We start from the raw sequence: 25299 nt of genomic DNA on the forward strand, positions 1-25299 counted from the left end.
GTTCATAGTTCCTAATTCAACATTTTGAACTAAAGTTCATGGTTCCAAAAAAGTTACTATTTTAGTTATTTTTCGTTCTTAATCCTTTTCCTTGTCTTTATTATGGGCCAACTTGTGAAAGCTACATGCTTTTATTGTGAAGGGTCTCCGTTCTTACAGCCTGCAAGCTCACAGCCTCACAGCCACAGCCTACAAGCTCACAACGTGTTGCGGACGCAACGTGTTGTGAGCTTGTAGATCAGCTATTTTCAGCATGGAACACGTGTACGACGAAGAATAAATCAGGCATCACTGCGCTTCTGTGGAGGGAGATGTCTTTCTTGTGTTGGCCGAACGAGGCGATCATGTATGGACAGTTGGACACATACCTCATCAACAATAACAAGCAATTGGAATCTATTTTTCGTGGCACATTATAAACGAGTTTACTTTACCTCCTCAGTGTTTGGGTCGGGACATGTAGGACTGTATGTGTCTGTGAAATTGTGCGGCTTGAGAAAGATTAGTTAATTTGTGTTGGATCACGTATTCACGTTCAGTTCACGTTCAGCCCAAATGAGAACGCGTTCGTGAACTATCATTCTTTGAACGCGTTCGGGTACAACACTGGTAGTTAGTATGTAGTGTGTAGTATGTGTGTAGTATGATGTATTGTGTGTGTGTGTGTGTGTGTGTGTGTGTGTGTGTGTGTGTGTGTGTGTGTGTGTGTGTGTGTGTGTGTGTGTGTGTGTGTGTGTGTGTGTGTGTGTGTGTGTGTGTGTGTGTGTGTGTGTGTGTGTGTGTGTGTCTACAGGGACTACAGTGTATCGTGTACTGCTGACATCCACATTGACAGAGACAACCCACACTGGTTCTATTACTTCCTCTGTGGCGTCAAAGGCATCCAGGTAAATACTGTAGTCTTAACCTTATCCTCCTCACCACTGGGGGCACTGTGGCCTCAGTGGGATGAGGTGTAATAATAACATGTTGTCCTCCTCCTCACCACTGGGGGCACTGTGGCCTCAGTGGGATGAGGTGTAATAATAACATGTTGTCCTCCTCCTCACCACTGGGGGCACTGTGGCCTCAGTGCTATGAGGTGTAATAATAACATGTCCTCCTCCTCACCACTGGGGGCACTGTGGCCTCAGTGCTATGAGGTGTAATAACAACATGTTGTCCTCCTCCTCGCCACAATTTACAATTTACAATTTAGGCATTTAGCAGACGCTCTTAATCCAGAGCGATTTACATTAGGCAAGAACAAAAGTATGGGAATACATCACATATTTAAAATGCATTTATCAAGAAACATGCGTAAGCTAAGAACGTAACTAGAACATATCTATATAATGACACTATACATATTAACTATACATATATACTATACTATGCTATACATATGTACTATGATGTGCTATGACTACATACAATGCAATTATTGTGCTGTCTACATGACATGCTATAAGTCTGTTTCAAATGCTATCTAAGTCTAAAAAGTGCTATCTAAGGGGGTAGGATAAGTGCTATGGGCCATGATGGAGTCTGAAAAGGTGGGTCTTCAGACTACGGCGGAAGATTGGGAGTGATGCTGCAGTTCTGATTGCAACGGGGAGTGCATTCCACAGTTTTGGGGCCAGAAGGGAGAAGAGTTTGGGACGTGTGGAGCGTTGTCCCGGCGTTTTTAGTGAGGGTACTTCCAGCTTTCCACTGGGGGCACTGTGGCCTCAGTGGGATGAGGTGTAATAATAACATGTTGTCCTCCTCCTCACCACTGGGGGCACTGTGGCCTCAGTGGGATGAGGTGTAATAATAACATGTTGTCCTCCTCCTCGCCACTGGGGGCACTGTGACCTCAGTGGGATGAGGTGTAATAATAACATGTTGTCCTCCTCCTCGCCACTGGGGGCACTGTGACCTCAGTGGGATGAGGTGTAATAATAACATGTTGTCCTCCTCCTCACCACTGGGGGCACTGTGACCTCAGTGGGATGAGGTGTAATAATAACATGTTGTCCTCCTCCTCACCACTGGGGGCACTGTGACCTCAGTGGGATGAGGTGTAATAATAACATGTTGTCCTCCTCCTCGCCACTGGGGGCACTGTGGCCTCAGTGGGATGAGGTGTAATAATAACATGTTGTCCTCCTCCTCGCCACTGGGGGCACTGTGACCTCAGTGGGATGAGGTGTAATAATAACATGTTGTCCTCCTCCTCACCACTGGGGGCACTGTGACCTCAGTGGGATGAGGTGTAATAATAACATGTTGTCCTCCTCCTCACCACTGGGGGCACTGTGACCTCAGTGGGATGAGGTGTAATAATAACATGTTGTCCTCCTCCTCGCCACTGGGGGCACTGTGGCCTCAGTGGGATGAGGTGTAATAATAACATGTTGTCCTCCTCCTCGCCACTGGGGGCACTGTGACCTCAGTGGGATGAGGTGTAATAACAACATGTTGTCCCTCCTCCATGCCACTAGGAGCACTGTGGCATCAGGGAGCTGGCCGGTATGCGGTGCATGGTGGACGGATCGATCCCCGCCAGCTCTGGGCTGTCCAGCTCCAGCGCTCTGGTCTGCTGCGCAGGATTGGCTACGATGGAGGCCAATCACAAGATGCTCTCTAAGGTGAGCCAATCACACGCTGCTCTCAAGCAGTACACCCAGATATATACGCCACAAGGGGGCGACAAGACAAAACACTTGCGACAGATGGAAATGAAGCTCCACCCACGCGTAATTTTGCCGCGTGGGTGGAGCTTCGCGGCGCCGCTCTCTGGAGCTTCGCGCCACTGATTCATTGCACTTCCGGTGTGAGTTTGGCTCCCATGAAAGTGTCCATGAAAGTGTCATGGCGCAGCCCAGTCACGTGACCACTTCTCTTCCTTCTCAGAGCTTCCTTGGTCTCAACTGCGCATGTTTCTGTCCTTCCAGGAGCAACATGGAGTCCACCGTACGGTCTTCTGTCCTTCCAGGGAGCAACATGGAGTCCACCGTACGGTCTTCTGTCCTTCCAGGAGCAACATGGAGTCCACTGTACGGTCTTCTGTCCTTCCAGGAGCAACATGGAGTCCACCGTACGGTCTTCTGTCCTTCCAGGAGCAACATGGAGTCCACCGTACGGTCTTCTGTCCTTCCAGGAGCAACATGGAGTCCACCGTACGGTCTTCTGTCCTTCCAGGAGCAACATGGAGTCCACCGTACGGTCTTCTGTCCTTCCAGGAGCAACATGGAGTCCACCGTACGGTCTTCTGTCCTTCCAGGGAGCAACATGGAGTCCACCGTACGGTCTTCTGTCCTTCCAGGAGCAACATGGAGTCCACCGTACGGTCTTCTGTCCTTCCAGGAGCAACATGGAGTCCACCGTACGGTCTTCTGTCCTTCCAGGAGCAACATGGAGTCCACCGTACGGTCTTCTGTCCTTCCAGGAGCAACATGGAGTCCACCGTACGGTCTTCTGTCCTTCCAGGAGCAACATGGAGTCCACCGTACGGTCTTCTGTCCTTCCAGGAGCAACATGGAGTCCACCGTACGGTCTTCTGTCCTTCCAGGAGCAACATGGAGTCCACCGTACGGTCTTCTGTCCTTCCAGGAGCAACATGGAGTCCACCGTACGGTCTTCTGTCCTTCCAGGAGCAACATGGAGTCCACCGTACGGTCTTCTGTCCTTCCAGGAGCAACATGGAGTCCACCGTACGGTCTTCTGTCCTTCCAGGAGCAACATGGAGTCCACCGTACGGTCTTCTGTCCTTCCAGGAGCAACATGGAGTCCACCGTACGGTCTTCTGTCCTTCCAGGAGCAACATGGAGTCCACCGTACGGTCTTCTGTCCTTCCAGGAGCAACATGGAGTCCACCATACGGTCTTCTGTCCTTCCAGGAGCAACATGGAGTCCACCGTACGGTCTTCTGTCCTTCCAGGGAGCAACATGGAGTCCACCGTACGGTCTTCTGTCCTTCCAGGGAGCAACAGGGAGTCCACCGTACGGTCTTCTGTCCTTCCAGGGAGCAACATGGAGTCCACCGTACGGTCTTCTGTCCTTCCAGGAGCAACATGGAGTCCACCGTACGGTCTTCTGTCCTTCCAGGGAGCAACATGGAGTCCACCATACGGTCTTCTGTCCTTCCAGGGAACAACAGGGAGTCCACCGTACAGTCTTCTGTCCTTCCAGGAGCAACATGGAGTCCACCGTACGGTCTTCTGTCCTTCCAGGGAGCAACATGGAGTCCACCGTACGGTCTTCTGTCCTTCCAGGAGCAACATGGAGTCCACCGTATGGTCTTCTGTCCTTCCAGGGAGCAACATGGAGTCCACCGTACGGTCTTCTGTCCTTCCAGGGAGCAACATGGAGTCCACCGTACGGTCTTCTGTCCTTCCAGGAGCAACATGGAGTCCACCGTACGGTCTTCTGTCCTTCCAGGAGCAACATGGAGTCCACCGTACGGTCTTCTGTCCTTCCAGGAGCAACATGGAGTCCACCGTACGGTCTTCTGTCCTTCCAGGAGCAACATGGAGTCCACCGTACGGTCTTCGCTTCTCGTCCTCTTTAAATAGTCCTTGCTAAAAACCAGGAAGTGACACGCTTGTAGATTCGCTATTTTCAGCATGCAAACCAAGGGTAAAATTACTTGTCATAGTGGATCTCTTGTCCACTAGTCCCTTCCTAACATTTTTGTCTAGTTTTTATTGGTTGACGAAATTGTCAATGTATTTAGTCTTAGTTTTAGTCATCATAGCTTAGTTTTTTTAATTTAGTTTTAGTCAGTGGAAAAAGGTAGACGACCAACACTTTTTTGTCCTAGTATTAGTCGACGAAATCAACACTGGTTCCATAATTGTGTGTTTTTTGTTTGGTTCTGTTTCCCACATAGAGTTAGTTTGGTTTGGTTCTGTTTCCCACACAGGTAGAGTTAGTTTGGTTTGGTTCCGTTTCCCACACAGGTGGAGTTAGTTTGGTTTGGTTCTGTTTCTCACACAGGTAGAGTTAGTTTGGTTTGGTTCCGTTTCCCACACAGGTGGAGTTAGTTTGGTTTGGTTCTGTTTCCCACACAGGTGGAGTTAGTTTGGTTTGGTTCTGTTTCCCACACAGGTGGAGTTAGTTTGGTTTGGTTCTGTTTCTCACACAGGTAGAGTTAGTTTGGTTTGGTTCTGTTTCCCACATAGAGTTAGTTTGGTTTGGTTCTGTTTCCCACACAGGTAGAGTTAGTTTGGTTTGGTTCTGTTTCCCACACAGGTGGAGTTAGTTTGGTTTGGTTCTGTTTCCCACACAGGTGGAGTTAGTTTGGTTTGGTTCTGTTTCCCACACAGGTGGAGTTAGTTTGGTTTGGTTCTGTTTCCCACACAGGTGGAGTTAGTTTTGTTTGGTTTTGTTTCCCACACAGGTGGAGTTAGCCGAGATCTGTGCTAAATGTGAGCGCTACATCGGTACGGAGGGAGGCGGTATGGACCAATCCATCTCCTTCCTGGCAGAGAAAGGAACCGTAAGTACCAAAAACATCAGACCCGTCTGAATTTGAGTGGTGCTGTGCTGTGCTGTACTGTGCTGTACTGTACTGTACTGTACTGTACTGTACTGTACTGTACTGTACTGTACTGTACTGTACTGTGCTGTGCTGTACTGTGGTGTACTGTACTGTACTGTACTGTACTGTACTGTACTGTGCTGTCACTGTGCTGTGCTGTGCTGTGCTGTGCTGTACAAGCCCTCCTCCCTGGCCTGTGTGTGTCTGTGTGTTAGGCTGTGCAACAGTGACACTTGACACAGAGACACAGGGAGTCAGGTACACAGAGACACAGAGACACAGGGACACAGAGAGTCAGGGACACAGACACACACACACATAGCTGTCTATATAGGAGTGGTTGTTTGAGAACCACTGATATAGAAACATGAGGGTTTTTCAGAAAACTGTCATGATTTAGATTTAGAGGACATTTTGTAGAATTGGTCTCGGTCGGGTTAACCCCTTGTGTTCTCCTCCCAGGCCAGATTAACCCATTTTGGGCGGGAACCCCTTTTGGTGTTAGTATTATGTTATGCTTTAGCTATTGAAAAATAGCGCGCCACTCGTCTGCTATTTTTTTAAAATCGAAGAACCACTGACATAGAAACATAGCTTTTTCAGAAAACTGTCAGGATGTAGAAGACATTCTTCTCAGGTCAAAATGGGTTAAAGGACCACTTCACCACTTTTCAACCTATCTTCATATAATAGGTCCTCACTAATAATCATGAGAAAATGGCACGATTCTTTTCTACTCAGTCTGTGTCTCATAGGAGGGCTGTGGGCAGTTTAGAAACAGTCTTCCAGTGACATCATCATTAGGCAGATTCTTTTTTAAACAAGATATTTTTACAAAAATGTTTAGATTTTCATTATCGTGAGAACGATGGCTTCCATTTTTGCATTGCAACTTTTCAGGACTAGAAAGCCTGCAGTTTCTATTAGCTTGTATTCCCCATCGATGTCACTGGAAGACGGTTTCTGAACTGCCCACAGCCCTCCTATGAGACACAGACAAAATAATTGCGCCATTTTTTCATGATTATTAGTGAGGACCTATTATATGAAGATAGGTTGAAAAGTGGTGAAGTGGTCCTTTAACCCCTTGTGTTCTCCTCCCAGGCCAAACTGATCCAGTTTAACCCCTTGTGTTCTCCTCCCAGGCCAAACTGATCCAGGTTAACCCCTTGTGTTCTCCTCCCAGGCCAAACTGATCCAGGTTAACCCCTTGTGTTCTCCTCCCAGGCCAAACTGATCCAGTTTAACCCCTTGCGCTCTACTGACGTCAGACTCCCTGACGACGCGGTGTTTGTGATCTCCAACAGCGGCGTGGCGATGAACAAGGCTGCGTCCAATCACTTCAACCTGCGCGTGGTGGAGTGTCGCCTAGCAACCAAGGTACGCACCTATAGTCTGTCACCTAGCAACCAAGGTACGCACCTATAGTCTGTCACCTAGCAACCAAGGTATGCACCTAGTCTGTCGCCTAGCAACCAAGGTACGGACCTAGTCTGTCACCTAGCAACCAAGGTATGCACCTAGTCCGTCACCTACTGTAGCAACCAAGGTACGCACCTATCGTCCGTCGGGGTGGGTTAGGGTTAGGATCTCAATTAAAAAAACAATAGTTTTAACCCGCCACGCATGTCGGGAGTCACGGGTGAGTCTTAACCCTTTCAGGACGGGAACCACTTTTGGTGTTTTAAGCATTATGTTATACTTTAGCTATTGGAAAAATAGCAGAGCAGGGCTACAAGCTTTTAGATCTGCTATTTTTGAAAAATCGTGAAAATGTGGCGCAAATCTTTGAAAATATATTCTTTCCAAAGGTTTCAAGGTACACACATCTGTCTACACAACATCATACTGGCGCAGAGCGGCCGCTTGGCAACCGGAAGGTTCCCAGTGCGATCCCTGTGGGCTCCCCCAGAGTTTGTGTCAAAGTGTAGTCTCACGTTGCCAGACTGCTGCCTCTCGCAATGTTCAGACGCTTCCGTCGTACAGTCTTGATCAGAGCTTCAGCAACTGAAGTTGCTGAAGCTCCACCAGGCTGATGAAGCTCTCTCCTCTATACTAGGTCCTAGGTAAGGCTCTGGGCCTGGACTCCACCAGGCTGATGAAGCTCTCTCCTCTATAGGTCCTAGGTAAGGCTCTGGGCCTGGACTCCACCGGGCTGATGAAGCTCTCTCCTCTATAGGTCCTAGGTAAGGCTCTGGGCCTGGACTCCACCAGGCTGATGAAGCTCTCTCCTCTATAGGTCCTTGGTAAGGCTCTGGGCCTGGACTCCACCAGGCTGATGAAGCTCTCTCCTCTATAGGTCCTAGGTAAGGCTCTGGGCCTGGACTCCACCAGGCTGATGAAGCTCTCTCCTCTATACTAGGTCCTAGGTAAGGCTCTGGGCCTGGACTCCACCGGGCTGATGAAGCTCTCTCCTCTATACTAGGTCCTAGGTAAGGCTCTGGGCCTGGACTCCACCGGGCTGATGAAGCTCTCTCCTCTATACTAGGTCCTAGGTAAGGCTCTGGGCCTGGACTCCACCGGGCTGATGAAGCTCTCTCCTCTATACTAGGTCCTAGGTAAGGCTCTGGGCCTGGACTCCACCAGGCTGATGAAGCTCTCTCCTCTATACTAGGTCCTAGGTAAGGCTCTGGGTCTGGACTCCACCAGGCTGATGAAGCTCTCTCCTCTATAGGTCCTAGGTAAGGCTCTGGGCCTGGACTCCACCAGGCTGATGAAGCTCTCTCCTCTATACTAGGTCCTAGGTAAGGCTCTGGGCCTGGACTCCACCAGGCTGATGAAGCTCTCTCCTCTATAGGTCCTAGGTAAGGCTCTGGGCCTGGACTCCACCAGGCTGATGAAGCTCTCTCCTCTATAGGTCCTAGGTAAGGCTCTGGGCCTGGACTCCACCAGGCTGATGAAGCTCTCTCCTCTATACTAGGTCCTAGGTAAGGCTCTGGGCCTGGACTCCACCAGGCTGATGAAGCTCTCTCCTCTATAGGTCCTAGGTAAGGCTCTGGGTCTGGACTCCACCAGGCTGATGAAGCTCTCTCCTCTATAGGTCCTAGGTAAGGCTCTGGGCCTGGACTCCACCAGGCTGATGAAGCTCTCTCCTCTATACTAGGTCCTAGGTAAGGCTCTGGGCCTGGACTCCACCAGGCTGATGAAGCTCTCTCCTCTATAGGTCCTAGGTAAGGCTCTGGGCCTGGACTCCACCAGGCTGATGAAGCTCTCTCCTCTATAGGTCCTAGGTAAGGCTCTGGGCCTGGACTCCACCAGGCTGATGAAGCTCTCTCCTCTATACTAGGTCCTAGGTAAGGCTCTGGGCCTGGACTCCACCAGGCTGATGAAGCTCTCTCCTCTATAGGTCCTAGGTAAGGCTCTGGGTCTGGACTCCACCAGGCTGATGAAGCTCTCTCCTCTATAGGTCCTAGGTAAGGCTCTGGGCCTGGACTCCACCAGGCTGATGAAGCTCTCTCCTCTATACTAGGTCCTAGGTAAGGCTCTGGGCCTGGACTCCACCAGGCTGATGAAGCTCTCTCCTCTATAGGTCCTAGGTAAGGCTCTGGGCCTGGACTCCACCAGGCTGATGAAGCTCTCTCCTCTATAGGTCCTAGGTAAGGCTCTGGGCCTGGACTCCACCGGGCTGATGAAGCTCTCTCCTCTATACTAGGTCCTAGGTAAGGCTCTGGGTCTGGACTCCACCAGGCTGATGAAGCTCTCTCCTCTATAGGTCCTAGGTAAGGCTCTGGGCCTGGACTCCACCAGGCTGATGAAGCTCTCTCCTCTATACTAGGTCCTAGGTAAGGCTCTGGGCCTGGACTCCACCAGGCTGATGAAGCTCTCTCCTCTATAGGTCCTAGGTAAGGCTCTGGGCCTGGACTCCACCAGGCTGATGAAGCTCTCTCCTCTATAGGTCCTAGGTAAGGCTCTGGGCCTGGACTCCACCAGGCTGATGAAGCTCTCTCCTCTATACTAGGTCCTAGGTAAGGCTCTGGGCCTGGACTCCACCAGGCTGATGAAGCTCTCTCCTCTATAGGTCCTAGGTAAGGCTCTGGGTCTGGACTCCACCAGGCTGATGAAGCTCTCTCCTCTATAGGTCCTAGGTAAGGCTCTGGGCCTGGACTCCACCAGGCTGATGAAGCTCTCTCCTCTATACTAGGTCCTAGGTAAGGCTCTGGGCCTGGACTCCACCAGGCTGATGAAGCTCTCTCCTCTATAGGTCCTAGGTAAGGCTCTGGGCCTGGACTCCACCAGGCTGATGAAGCTCTCTCCTCTATAGGTCCTAGGTAAGGCTCTGGGCCTGGACTCCACCGGGCTGATGAAGCTCTCTCCTCTATACTAGGTCCTAGGTAAGGCTCTGGGCCTGGACTCCACCTGGCTGATGAAGCTCTCTCCTCTATACTAGGTCCTAGGTAAGGCTCTGGGCCTGGACTCCACCTGGCTGATGAAGCTCTCTCCTCTATACTAGGTCCTAGGTAAGGCTCTGGGCCTGGACTCCACCAGGCTGATGAAGCTCTCTCCTCTATATGTCCTAGGTAAGGCTCTGGGCCTGGACTCCACCTGGCTGATGAAGCTCTCTCCTCTATAGGTCCTAGGTAAGGCTCTGGGCCTGGACTCCACCAGGCTGATGAAGCTCTCTCCTCTATAGGTCCTAGGTAAGGCTCTGGGCCTGGACTCCACCGGGCTGATGAAGCTCTCTCAGGTCCAGACGGAGCTCCAGGTCTCGCTGGAGGAGATGCTGAGGCTGGTGGAGGAGAAGCTCCACCCTGAGGCCTACAGCCTGGAGGAGCTGACCCAGAGCCTGGGGACGGAGGTCCTGGAGACGGTTCTGACTGAGAACACCATGCACGGTGAGTACCTCCACCGTGAGGCCCACAGCCTGAGTGTACCTCCACCCTGAGGCCTACAGCTTCAGTAATAGTATACCTCCACCCTGAGGCCCACAGCCTGAGTATACCTCCACCCTGAGGCCCACAGCCTGAGTATACCTCCACCCTGAGGCCCACATCCTGAGTGTACCTCCACCGTGAGGCCCACAGCCTGAGTGTACCTCCACCGTGAGGCCCACAGCCTCAGTAATAGTTTACCTCCACCCTGAGGCCCACAGCCTGAGTGTACCTCCACCCTGAGGCCCACATCCTGAGTGTACCTCCACCGTGAGGCCCACAGCCTGAGTGTACCTCCACCGTGAGGCCCACAGCCTCAGTAATAGTTTACCTCCACCCTGAGGCCCACAGCCTGAGTGTACCTCCACCGTGAGGCCCACAGCCTGAGTGTACCTCCACCGTGAGGCCCACATCCTGAGTGTACCTCCACCGTGAGGCCCACAGCCTGAGTAATAGTATACCTCCACCCTGAGGCCCACAGCCTGAGTGTACCTCCACCGTGAGGCCCACAGCCTGAGTGTACCTCCACCGTGAGGCCCACAGCCTCAGTAATAGTATACCTCCACCGTGAGGCCCACATCCTGAGTGTACCTCCACCGTGAGGCCCACAGCCTGAGTAATAGTATACCTCCACCCTGAGGCCCACAGCCTGAGTGTACCTCCACCGTGAGGCCCACAGCCTGAGTGTACCTCCACCGTGAGGCCCACAGCCTCAGTAATAGTATACCTCCACCCTGAGGCCCACAGCCTGAGTATAACTCCACCCTGAGGCCCACAGCCTGGGTATACCTCCACCCTGAGGCCCACAGCCTCAGTATACCTCCACCCTGAGGCCCACAGCCTCAGTAATAGTATACCTCCACCCTGAGGCCCACAGCCTCAGTATACCTCCACCCTGAGGCCCACAGCCTGAGTGTACCTCCACCGTGAGGCCCACAGCCTGAGTGTACCTCCACCGTGAGGCCCACAGCCTCAGTAATAGTATACCTCCACCCTGAGGCCCACAGCCTGAGTGTACCTCCACCGTGAGGCCCACAGCCTGAGTGTACCTCCACCGTGAGGCCCACAGCCTCAGTAATAGTATACCTCCACCCTGAGGCCCACAGCCTGAGTATAACTCCACCCTGAGGCCCACAGCCTGGGTATACCTCCACCCTGAGGCCCACAGCCTCAGTATACCTCCACCCTGAGGCCCACAGCCTCAGTAATAGTATACCTCCACCCTGAGGCCCACAGCCTCAGTATACCTCCACCCTGAGGCCCACAGCCTGAGTGTACCTCCACCGTGAGGCCCACAGCCTGAGTGTACCTCCACCGTGAGGCCCACAGCCTCAGTAATAGTATACCTCCACCCTGAGGCCCACAGCCTGAGTATAACTCCACCCTGAGGCCCACAGCCTGGGTATACCTCCACCCTGAGGCCCACAGCCTCAGTATACCTCCACCCTGAGGCCCACAGCCTCAGTAATAGTATACCTCCACCCTGAGGCCCACAGCCTCAGTATACCTCCACCCTGAGGCCCACAGCCTGAGTGTACCTCCACCGTGAGGCCCACAGCCTGAGTGTACCTCCACCGTGAGGCCCACAGCCTCAGTAATAGTATACCTCCACCCTGAGGCCCTCAGCCTGAGTATACCTCCACCCTGAGGCCCACAGCCTGAGTATACCTCCACCCTGAGGCCCACAGCCTGGGTATACCTCCACCCTGAGGCCCACAGCCTCAGTATACCTCCACCCTGAGGCCCACAGCCTCAGTAATAGTATACCTCCACCCTGAGGCCCACAGCCTGAGTGTACCTCCACCATGAGGCCCACAGCCTGAGTGTACCTCCACCGTGAGGCCCACAGCCTCAGTAATAGTATACCTCCACCCTGAGGCCCACAGCCTGAGTGTACCTCCACCGTGAGGCCCACAGCCTGAGTGTACCTCCACCGTGAGGCCCACAGGTCTCTCTCAGTAACCCTCTTCCAGCTGTACCAGTGAGCCTCTCTCTCTCTCTGTCTGTCAGTGTCTCTCTTCCAGCTGTACCAGTGAACCTCTCTCTCTCTCTGTCAGTGTCTCTCTTCCAGCTGTACCAGTGAACCTCTCTCTCTCTCTCTCTGTCAGTGTCTCTCTTCCAGCTGTACCAGTGAACCTCTCTCTCTCTCTGTCAGTGTCTCTCTTCCAGCTGTACCAGTGAACCTCTCTCTCTCTCTGTCAGTGTCTCTCTTCCAGCTGTACCAGTGAGCCTCTCTCTCTCTCTCTCTCTCTCTCTCTCTGTCAGTGTCTCTCTTCCAGCTGTACCAGTGAGCCTCTCTCTCTCTCTCTCTCTCTCTCTCTCTGTCAGTGTCTCTCTTCCAGCTGTACCAGTGAGCCTCTCTCTCTCTCTCTCTCTCTGTCAGTGTCTCTCTTCCAGCTGTACCAGTGAGCCTCTCTCTCTCTCTCTCTCTGTCAGTGTCTCTCTTCCAGCTGTACCAGTGAGCCTCTCTCTCTCTCTCTCTCTGTCAGTGTCTCTCTTCCAGCTGTACCAGTGAGCCTCTCTCTCTCTCTCTCTCTGTCAGTGTCTCTCTTCCAGCTGTACCAGTGAGCCTCTCTCTCTCTCTCTGTCAGTGTCTCTCTTCCAGCTGTACCAGTGAGCCTCTCTCTCTCTCTCTCTCTCTCTGTCAGTGTCTCTCTTCCAGCTGTACCAGTGAGCCTCTCTCTCTCTCTCTCTCTCTCTGTCAGTGTCTCTCTTCCAGCTGTACCAGTGAGCCTCTCTCTCTCTCTCTCTCTCTGTCAGTGTCTCTCTTCCAGCTGTACCAGTGAGCCTCTCTCTCTCTCTCTCTCTCTCTGTCAGTGTCTCTCTTCCAGCTGTACCAGTGAGCCTCTCTCTCTCTCTGTCAGTGTCTCTCTTCCAGCTGTACCAGTGAGCCTCTCTCTCTCTCTCTCTCTCTCTCTCTGTCAGTGTCTCTCTTCCAGCTGTACCAGCGCTCCAGGCATGTCTACGGTGAGGCTCAGCGCGTCCTGCGCTTCCAGAGCGTGTGTGAGTCTGGAGGCGCCGACGCCCTGAGCCAGCTGGGGGCGCTGATGAGCCAGAGCCACGCCTCCTGCCGAGACCTCTACGAGTGTAGCTGTCCGGAGCTGGACCGGCTGGTGGACACATGTCTGTGAGTACTACTGCCAACTACTGACAACTACTGACAACTATACATGTCTGTGAGTACTACTGACAACTACTGACAACTACTGACAACTATACATGTCTGTGAGTACTACTGACAACTACTGACAACTATACATGTCTGTGAGTACTACTGACAACTACTGACAACTACTGACAACTACTGACAACTACTGACAACTACACATGTCTGTGAGTACTACTGACAACTACTGACAACTATACATGTCTGTGAGTACTACTGACAACTACTGACAACTACTGACAACTATACATGTCTGAGTACTACTGACAACTACTGACAACTACACATGTCTGTGAGTACTACTGACAACTACTGACAACTACTGACAACTATACATGTCTGTGAGTACTACTGACAACTACTGACAACTACTGACAACTACTGACAACTACTGACAACTACACATGTCTGTGAGTACTACTGACAACTACTGACAACTATACATGTCTGTGAGTACTACTGACAACTACTGACAACTACTGACAACTACACATGTCTGTGAGTACTACTGACAACTACTGACAACTATACATGTCTGTGAGTACTACTGACAACTACTGACAACTACTGACAACTACTGACAACTATACATGTCTGTGAGTACTACTGACAACTACTGACAACTACTGACAACTACTGACAACTACTGACAACTACACATGTCTGTGAGTACTACTGACAACTACTGACAACTATACATGTCTGTGAGTACTACTGACAACTACTGACAACTACTGACAACTACACATGTCTGTGAGTACTACTGACAACTACTGACAACTACACATGTCTGTGAGTACTACTGACAACTACTGACAACTATACATGTCTGTGAGTACTACTGACAACTACTGACAACTACTGACAACTACTGACAACTATACATGTCTGTGAGTACTACTGACAACTACTGACAACTACATGTCTGAGTACTACTGACAACTACTGACAACTACTGACAACTACTGACAACTACTGACAACTACATGTCTGAGTACTACTGACAACTACTGACAACTACACATGTCTGTGAGTACTACTGACAACTACTGACAACTACACATGTCTGTGAGTACTACTGACAACTACTGACAACTACTGACAACTACACATGTCTGTGAGTACTACTGACAACTACTGACAACTATACATGTCTGTGAGTACTACTGACAACTACTGACAACTACTGACAACTATACATGTCTGAGTACTACTGACAACTACTGACAACTACTGACAACTATACATGTCTGTGAGTACTACTGACAACTACTGACAACTACACATGTCTGTGAGTACTACTGACAACTACTGACAACTACTGACAACTACACATGTCTGTGAGTACTACTGACAACTACTGACAACTATACATGTCTGTGAGTACTACTGACAACTACTGACAACTACTGACAACTATACATGTCTGTGAGTACTACTGACAACTACTGACAACTACTGACAACTACACATGTCTGTGAGTACTACTGACAACTACTGACAACTACTGACAACTACTGACAACTACTAACAACTACTGACAACTACTGACAACTACTGACAACTACTAACAACTACTGACAACTACTGACAACTACTGACAACTACTGACAACTACACATGTCTGTGAGTACTACTGACAACTACACATGTCTGTGAGTACTACTGACAACTACTGACAACTACTGACAACTATACATGTCTGAGTACTACTGACAACTACTGACAACTACTGACAACTACACATGTCTGTGAGTACTACTGACAACTACTGACAACTACTGACAACTATACATGTCTGTGAGTACTACTGACAACTACTGACAACTACATGTCTGAGTACTACTGACAACTACTGACAACTACTGACAACTACTGACAACTACATGTCTGAGTACTACTGACAACTACTGACAACTACACATGTCTGTGAGTACTACTGACAACTACTGACAACTACACATGTCTGTGAGTACTACTGACAACTACTGACAACTACTGACAACTACTGACAACTATACATGTCTGTGAGTACTACTGACAACTACTGACAACTACTGACAACTACACATGTCTGTGAGTACTACTGACAACTACTGACAACTATACATGTCTGTGAGTACTACTGACAACTACTGACAACTACTGACAACTACACATGTCTGTGAGTACTACTGACAACTACTGACAACTACTGACAACTACACATGTCTGTGAGTACTACTGACAACTACTGACAACTATACATGTCTGTGAGTACTACTGACAACTACTGACAACTACTGACAACTACTGACAACTACACATGTCTGTGAGTACTACTGACAACTACTGACAACTATACATGTCTGTGAGTACTACTGACAACTACTGACAACTACTGACAACTACACATGTCTGTGAGTACTACTGACAACTACTGACAACTACACATGTCTGTGAGTACTACTGACAACTACTGACAACTATACATGTCTGTGAGTACTACTGACAACTACTGACAACTACACATGTCTGTGAGTACTACTGACAACTACTGACAACTAGACATGTCTGTGAGTACTACTGACAACTACTGACAACTACACATGTCTGTGAGTACTACTGACAACTACTGACAACTACTGACAACTACACATGTCTGTGAGTACTACTGACAACTACTGACAACTACACATGTCTGTGAGTACTACTGACAACTACTGACAACTACACATGTCTGTGAGTACTACTGACAACTACTGACAACTACTGACAACTATACATGTCTGTGAGTACTACTGACAACTACTGACAACTACACATGTCTGTGAGTACTACTGACAACTACTGACAACTACTGACAACTACACATGTCTGTGAGTACTACTGACAACTACTGACAACTACACATGTCTGTGAGTACTACTGACAACTACTGACAACTACTGACAACTATACATGTCTGAGTACTACTGACAACTACTGACAACTACTGACAACTACTGACAACTACTGACAACTACACATGTCTGTGAGTACTACTGACAACTACTGACAACTACTGACAACTATACATGTCTGTGAGTACTACTGACAACTACTGACAACTACTGACAACTACACATGTCTGTGAGTACTACTGACAACTACTGACAACTACTGACAACTATACATGTCTGTGAGTACTACTGACAACTACTGACAACTACTGACAACTACACATGTCTGTGAGTACTACTGACAACTACTGACAACTACTGACAACTACACATGTCTGTGAGTACTACTGACAACTACTGACAACTATACATGTCTGTGAGTACTACTGACAACTACTGACAACTATACATGTCTGTGAGTACTACTGACAACTACTGACAACTATACATGTCTGTGAGTACTACTGACAACTACTGACAACTACACATGTCTGTGAGTACTACTGACAACTACTGACAACTACTGACAACTATGCATGTCTGTGAGTACTACTGACAACTACTGACAACTACTGACAACTACTGACAACTACTGACAACTACTGACAACTACATGTCTGAGTACTACTGACAACTACTGACAACTACACATGTCTGTGAGTACTACTGACAACTACTGACAACTACTGACAACTATACATGTCTGTGAGTACTACTGACAACTACTGACAACTACACATGTCTGTGAGTACTACTGACAACTACTGACAACTATGCATGTCTGTGAGTACTACTGACAACTACTGACAACTATACATGTCTGTGAGTACTACTGACAACTACTGACAACTACACATGTCTGTGAGTACTACTGACAACTACTGACAACTACTGACAACTATGCATGTCTGTGAGTACTACTGACAACTACTGACAACTACTGACAACTACTGACAACTACTGACAACTACTGACAACTACTGACAACTACATGTCTGAGTACTACTGACAACTACTGACAACTACACATGTCTGTGAGTACTACTGACAACTACTGACAACTACTGACAACTATACATGTCTGAGTACTACTGACAACTACTGACAACTACTGACAACTACACATGTCTGTGAGTACTACTGACAACTACTGACAACTACTGACAACTATACATGTCTGTGAGTACTACTGACAACTACTGACAACTACTGACAACTACACATGTCTGTGAGTACTACTGACAACTACTGACAACTACTGACAACTATACATGTCTGTGAGTACTACTGACAACTACTGACAACTACTGACAACTACACATGTCTGTGAGTACTACTGACAACTACTGACAACTACTGACAACTACTGACAACTACACATGTCTGTGAGTACTACTGACAACTACTGACAACTACTGACAACTATAGATGTCTGTGAGTACTACTGACAACTACTGACAACTACTGACAACTACACATGTCTGTGAGTACTACTGACAACTACTGACAACTACTGACAACTATACATGTCTGTGAGTACTACTGACAACTACTGACAACTACACATGTCTGTGAGTACTACTGACAACTACTGACAACTACTGACAACTATGCATGTCTGTGAGTACTACTGACAACTACTGACAACTACTGACAACTACTGACAACTACATGTCTGAGTACTACTGACAACTACTGACAACTACACATGTCTGTGAGTACTACTGACAACTACTGACAACTACTGACAACTATACATGTCTGTGAGTACTACTGACAACTACTGACAACTACTGACAACTATACATGTCTGTGAGTACTACTGACAACTACTGACAACTACATGTCTGAGTACTACTGACAACTACTGACAACTACTGACAACTACTGACAACTACATGTCTGAGTACTACTGACAACTACTGACAACTACACATGTCTGTGAGTACTACTGACAACTACTGACAACTACTGACAACTATACATGTCTGTGAGTACTACTGACAACTACTGACAACTACACATGTCTGTGAGTACTACTGACAACTACTGACAACTACTGACAACTACACATGTCTGTGAGTACTACTGACAACTACTGACAACTACTGACAACTACACATGTCTGTGAGTACTACTGACAACTACTGACAACTATACATGTCTGTGAGTACTACTGACAACTACTGACAACTATACATGTCTGTGAGTACTACTGACAACTACTGACAACTACACATGTCTGTGAGTACTACTGACAACTACTGACAACTACTGACAACTATACATGTCTGTGAGTACTACTGACAACTACTGACAACTACACATGTCTGTGAGTACTACTGACAACTACTGACAACTATACATGTCTGTGAGTACTACTGACAACTACTGACAACTACTGACAACTATACATGTCTGAGTACTACTGACAACTACTGACAACTACTGACAACTACTGACAACTACACATGTCTGTGAGTACTACTGACAACTACTGACAACTACTGACAACTATACATGTCTGTGAGTACTACTGACAACTACTGACAACTACTGACAACTACACATGTCTGTGAGTACTACTGACAACTACTGACAACTACTGACAACTATACATGTCTGTGAGTACTACTGACAACTACTGACAACTACTGACAACTACTGACAACTACACATGTCTGTGAGTACTACTGACAACTACTGACAACTACTGACAACTACTGACAACTATACATGTCTGTGAGTACTACTGACAACTACTGACAACTACTGACAACTACACATGTCTGTGAGTACTACTGACAACTACTGACAACTACTGACAACTATACATGTCTGTGAGTACTACTGACAACTACTGACAACTACTGACAACTACTGACAACTATACATGTCTGTGAGTACTACTGACAACTACTGACAACTACTGACAACTACTGACAACTACACATGTCTGTGAGTACTACTGACAACTACTGACAACTACTGACAACTACACATGTCTGTGAGTACTACTGACAACTACTGACAACTATACATGTCTGTGAGTACTACTGACAACTACTGACAACTACACATGTCTGTGAGTACTACTGACAACTACTGACAACTATGCATGTCTGTGAGTACTACTGACAACTACTGACAACTATACATGTCTGTGAGTACTACTGACAACTACTGACAACTACACATGTCTGTGAGTACTACTGACAACTACTGACAACTATACATGTCTGTGAGTACTACTGACAACTACTGACAACTACACATGTCTGTGAGTACTACTGACAACTACTGACAACTATACATGTCTGTGAGTACTACTGACAACTACTGACAACTATACATGTCTGTGAGTACTACTGACAACTACTGACAACTACTGACAACTACACATGTCTGTGAGTACTACTGACAACTACTGACAACTACACATGTCTGTGAGTACTACTGACAACTACTGACAACTACTGACAACTACACATGTCTGTGAGTACTACTGACAACTACTGACAACTATACATGTCTGTGAGTACTACTGACAACTACTGACAACTACACATGTCTGTGAGTACTACTGACAACTACTGACAACTACTGACAACTACACATGTCTGTGAGTACTACTGACAACTACTGACAACTATGCATGTCTGTGAGTACTACTGACAACTACTGACAACTACACATGTCTGTGAGTACTACTGACAACTACTGACAACTATGCATGTCTGTGAGTACTACTGACAACTACTGACAACTATACATGTCTGTGAGTACTACTGACAACTACTGACAACTACACATGTCTGTGAGTACTACTGACAACTACTGACAACTACACATGTCTGTGAGTACTACTGACAACTACTGACAACTATGCATGTCTGTGAGTACTACTGACAACTACTGACAACTATACATGTCTGTGAGTACTACTGACAACTACTGACAACTACACATGTCTGTGAGTACTACTGACAACTACTGACAACTATACATGTCTGTGAGTACTACTGACAACTACTGACAACTACACATGTCTGTGAGTACTACTGACAACTACTGACAACTATACATGTCTGTGAGTACTACTGACAACTACTGACAACTACTGACAACTACACATGTCTGTGAGTACTACTGACAACTACTGACAACTATACATGTCTGTGAGTACTACTGACAACTACTGACAACTACTGACAACTATGCATGTCTGTGAGTACTACTGACAACTACTGACAACTATACATGTCTGTGAGTACTACTGACAACTACTGACAACTACTGACAACTATACATGTCTGTGAGTACTACTGACAACTACTGACAACTACACATGTCTGTGAGTACTACTGACAACTACTGACAACTATACATGTCTGTGAGTACTACTGACAACTACTGACAACTATACATGTCTGTGAGTACTACTGACAACTACTGACAACTACTGACAACTATACATGTCTGTGAGTACTACTGACAACTACTGACAACTATACATGTCTGTGAGTACTACTGACAACTACTGACAACTACTGACAACTACACATGTCTGTGAGTACTACTGACAACTACTGACAACTACTGACAACTATGCATGTATGTGAGTACTACTGACAACTACTGACAACTATACATGTCTGTGAGTACTACTGACAACTACTGACAACTACTGACAACTACACATGTCTGTGAGTACTACTGACAACTACTGACAACTATACATGTCTGTGAGTACTACTGACAACTACTGACAACTACTGACAACTACACATGTCTGTGAGTACTACTGACAACTACTGACAACTATACATGTATGTGAGTACTACTGACAACTACTGACAACTACACATGTCTGTGAGTACTACTGACAACTACTGACAACTACTGACAACTACACATGTCTGTGAGTACTACTGACAACTACTGACAACTACACATGTCTGTGAGTACTACTGACAACTACACATGTCTGTGAGTACTACTGACAACTACTGACAACTACTGACAACTACACATGTCTGTGAGTACTACTGACAACTACTGACAACTACACATGTCTGTGAGTACTACTGACAACTACTGACAACTACTGACAACTACACATGTCTGTGAGTACTACTGACAACTACTGACAACTACACATGTCTGTGAGTACTACTGACAACTACTGACAACTATACATGTCTGTGAGTACTACTGACAACTATACATGTCTGTGAGTACTACTGACAACTACTACTGACAACTATACATGTCTGTGAGTACTACTGACAACTACTGACAACTATACATGTCTGTGAGTACTACTGACAACTACTGACAACTATACATGTCTGTGAGTACTACTGACAACTACTGACAACTACTGACAACTACACATGTCTGTGAGTACTACTGACAACTACTGACAACTACACATGTCTGTGAGTACTACTGACAACTACTGACAACTATACATGTCTGTGAGTACTACTGACAACTACTGACAACTACACATGTCTGTGAGTACTACTGACAACTACTGACAACTACTGACAACTACTGACAACTACACATGTCTGTGAGTACTACTGACAACTACTGACAACTACTGACAACTATACATGTCTGTGAGTACTACTGACAACTACTGACAACTACTGACAACTACACATGTCTGTGAGTACTACTGACAACTACTGACAACTACTGACAACTATACATGTCTGTGAGTACTACTGACAACTACTGACAACTATACATGTCTGTGAGTACTACTGACAACTACTGACAACTACTGACAACTACTGACAACTACTGACAACTATACATGTCTGTGAGTACTACTGACAACTACTGACAACTACTGACAACTACTGACAACTACACATGTCTGTGAGTACTACTGACAACTACTGACAACTATACATGTCTGTGAGTACTACTGACAACTACTGACAACTACTGACAACTACTGACAACTACTGACAACTACTGACAACTACACATGTCTGTGAGTACTACTGACAACTACTGACAACTACTGACAACTACACATGTCTGTGAGTACTACTGACAACTACTGACAACTACTGACAACTATACATGTCTGTGAGTACTACTGACAACTACTGACAACTACTGACAACTACTGACAACTACACATGTCTGTGAGTACTACTGACAACTACTGACAACTACACATGTCTGTGAGTACTACTGACAACTACTGACAACTACTGACAACTATGTCTGCCTGTCAACTATGCCAACTATGTCTCATAGCGCGCCACCGAGTGGCTATGAGCTTGTAGGTGGGGGGGGGGGTCCCTGGAACAACATATTTTCAGAATGCGGGCAATTACATATAATTTGTGGTGTCCTTGACATGAAATATTGAGAACCACTGATATAGGAAAAAAAAATCACACCCGTGTGAACTGAGTGGTGTAAGGTCTGTCTGACGTAATGAAATCATGTCTGACGTAATGAAATCACACCCGGATGTGATTTCACAACTGGCTTTTTTTGTGCAGAAAAAATGAGCATGGTTGCTACGGTCATCCAGTTCACCCGGGTGTGATTTAATTACGTCAGAAATTATTTTGAACATAGCAACCATGCTCATTTTTTCTGCACACAAAAGCCAGTTGTAGGAGTGGTTTACACCACTCAAAAATACATTTAAAAAAATACTTTTTAAATGTCGACGTCAGGCCTAAATGTGTTAATAAAGTGAATGCATTAACCGTCCACTGATTGGTTTTAACCCCTTGTGTCCTCAGGCAGTCGGGCGCGCTGGGCTCCCGGCTGACGGGGGCGGGGTGGGGGGGCTGTGCCGTCTCCATGGTGACCAGGGACAAGGCGGAGTCTTTCCTGCGGGCGGTGAGAGAGGCCTACTACCCGGAGGACCCCCGGAGGACCGCCCTGGAACAGCAGCGCCCCCTGGGGGACCCCCTGGAACAGCAGCGCAGTCTGTTCGTCTCCGCGCCGGCCCGCGGAGCCACCATCTCTGTGGAGTGACTCCACGTCTCAGAGCAGGGGTGGGAGGGGCCACTATAGTTCCACACTCACCCCAGAGGGCCACTATAGTTCCACACTCACCCCAGAGGGGCCAATATAGTTCCACACTCACCCCAGAGGGCCACTATAGTTCCACACTCACCCCAGAGGGCCACTATAGTTCCACACTCACTCCAGAGGGCCACTATAGTTCCACACTCACCCCAGAGGGCCACTATAGTTCCACACTCACCCCAGAGGGCCACTATAGTTCCACACTCACCCCAGAGGGGCCAATATAGTTCCACACTCACCCCAGAGGGCCACTATAGTTCCACACTCACCCCAGAGGGCCACTATAGTTCCACACTCACCCCAGAGGGCCACTATAGTTCCACACTCACCCCAGAGGGCCACTATAGTTCCACACTCACTCCAGAGGGCCACTATAGTTCCACACTCACCCCAGAGGGCCACTATAGTTCCACACTCACCCCAGATGGCCACTATAGTTCCACACTCACCCCAGAGGGCCACTATAGTTCCACACTCACCCCAGAGGGCCACTATAGTTCCACACTCACCCCAGAGGGGCCAATATAGTTCCACACTCACCCCAGAGGGCCACTATAGTTCCACACTCACCCCAGAGGGCCACTATAGTTCCACACTCACCCCAGAGGGCCACTATAGTTCCACACTCACCCCAGAGGGCCACTATAGTTCCACACTCACCCCAGAGGGCCACTATAGTTCCACACTCACCCCAGAGGGCCACTATAGTTCCACACTCACCCCAGAGGGGCCAATATAGTTCTACACTCACCCCAGAGGGCCACTATAGTTCCACACTCACCCCAGAGGGCCACTATAGTTCCACACTCACCCCAGAGGGCCACTATAGTTCCACACTCACTCCAGAGGGGCCAATATAGTTCCACACTGACCCTGCGAATAATCGGAGATCGGATAATTTCATAATCGTGCACCCCTAATATAAAGATCATTTTCCTAATAAACATACAAATGACTATATTAATAAACATACAGATGACTATATTAAGATCAACAACGTAAGCGTCATTGAAAAGGGATCAAATGCATACGAAGGGGAAATTATTGCACAATAATTGCCATATTTTCTATAGTAAAATTGTACTTTTCTTAAATGGCCTTGTTTATTTGTTCTATTTTCTGTAATAAATTGATTTAACACAACTTGCTGTTGTAGCTTTAGTTAGTATTTGGTGTAGACCAGGGGTGGAGAGGCAACTACACTCACTCCAGAGAGCAACTACACTCACTCCAGAGAGCCACTATAGTTCCACACTCACCACAGAGGGCCACTATAGTTCCACACTCACCCCAGAGGGCCACTATAGTTCCACACTCACTCCAGAGGGCCACTATAGTTCCACACTCACTCCAGAGGGCCGCTATAGTTCCACACTCACTCCAGAGGGCCGCTATAGTTCCACACTCACTTCAGAGGGCCACCATAGTTCCACACTCACTCCAGAGGGCCACTATAGTTCCACACTCACTCCAGAGGGCCACTATAGTTCCACACTCACTCCAGAGGGCAACTACACTCACTCCAGAGGGCAACTATAGTTCCACACTCACTCCAGAGGGGTGAAAAATCTAATCGAACGACTGATATAGAAACATAGCATTTTCAGAAAACTGTCAGGATGTAGAAGACATTTTTAGAATCTGATCTTCAGGTCAAAATGGGTTAACCTGAGGGCCACATTACGTGATGGTGGGGGCTGCATGTGGCCCCCGGGCCGCCAGTTGCCCATAGAGGGAGGAAAAAAGGAAGAGACCAAGTACGCA

General features: G+C 47.7%; 1 protein-coding gene across 3 annotated transcripts in view; it reads left to right on the forward strand.

Annotated features, from left to right (window-relative positions):
* Positions 1–24629, forward strand: part of LOC306917824 (N-acetylgalactosamine kinase-like) — a 33320-nt gene extending 8691 nt beyond the window's left edge. For 2 of the 3 annotated variants that reach the window (XM_079530726.1, XM_079530728.1), the window contains 7 exons: positions 794–887; positions 2466–2612; positions 5366–5464; positions 6734–6886; positions 10137–10338; positions 13300–13501; positions 23244–24629. In XM_079530726.1, the coding sequence (XP_079386852.1) occupies positions 794–887; positions 2466–2612; positions 5366–5464; positions 6734–6886; positions 10137–10338; positions 13300–13501; positions 23244–23481 (1135 nt within the window). In that variant the 3' untranslated portion in view covers positions 23482–24629. Of the gene's footprint in view, positions 1–793; positions 888–2465; positions 2613–3926; positions 4506–5365; positions 5465–6733; positions 6887–10136; positions 10339–13299; positions 13502–23243 lie in introns of those variants that run through there. The other variant, XM_079530727.1, reaches the window with a different exon arrangement.
* The last annotated feature ends 670 nt before the right edge of the window (positions 24630–25299 follow it).

The sequence above is a fragment of the Electrona antarctica genome (assembly GCF_951216825.1).
Source record: "Electrona antarctica genome assembly, contig: scaffold_92, whole genome shotgun sequence".
NCBI classification, from domain to species: domain Eukaryota; kingdom Metazoa; phylum Chordata; class Actinopteri; order Myctophiformes; family Myctophidae; genus Electrona; species Electrona antarctica.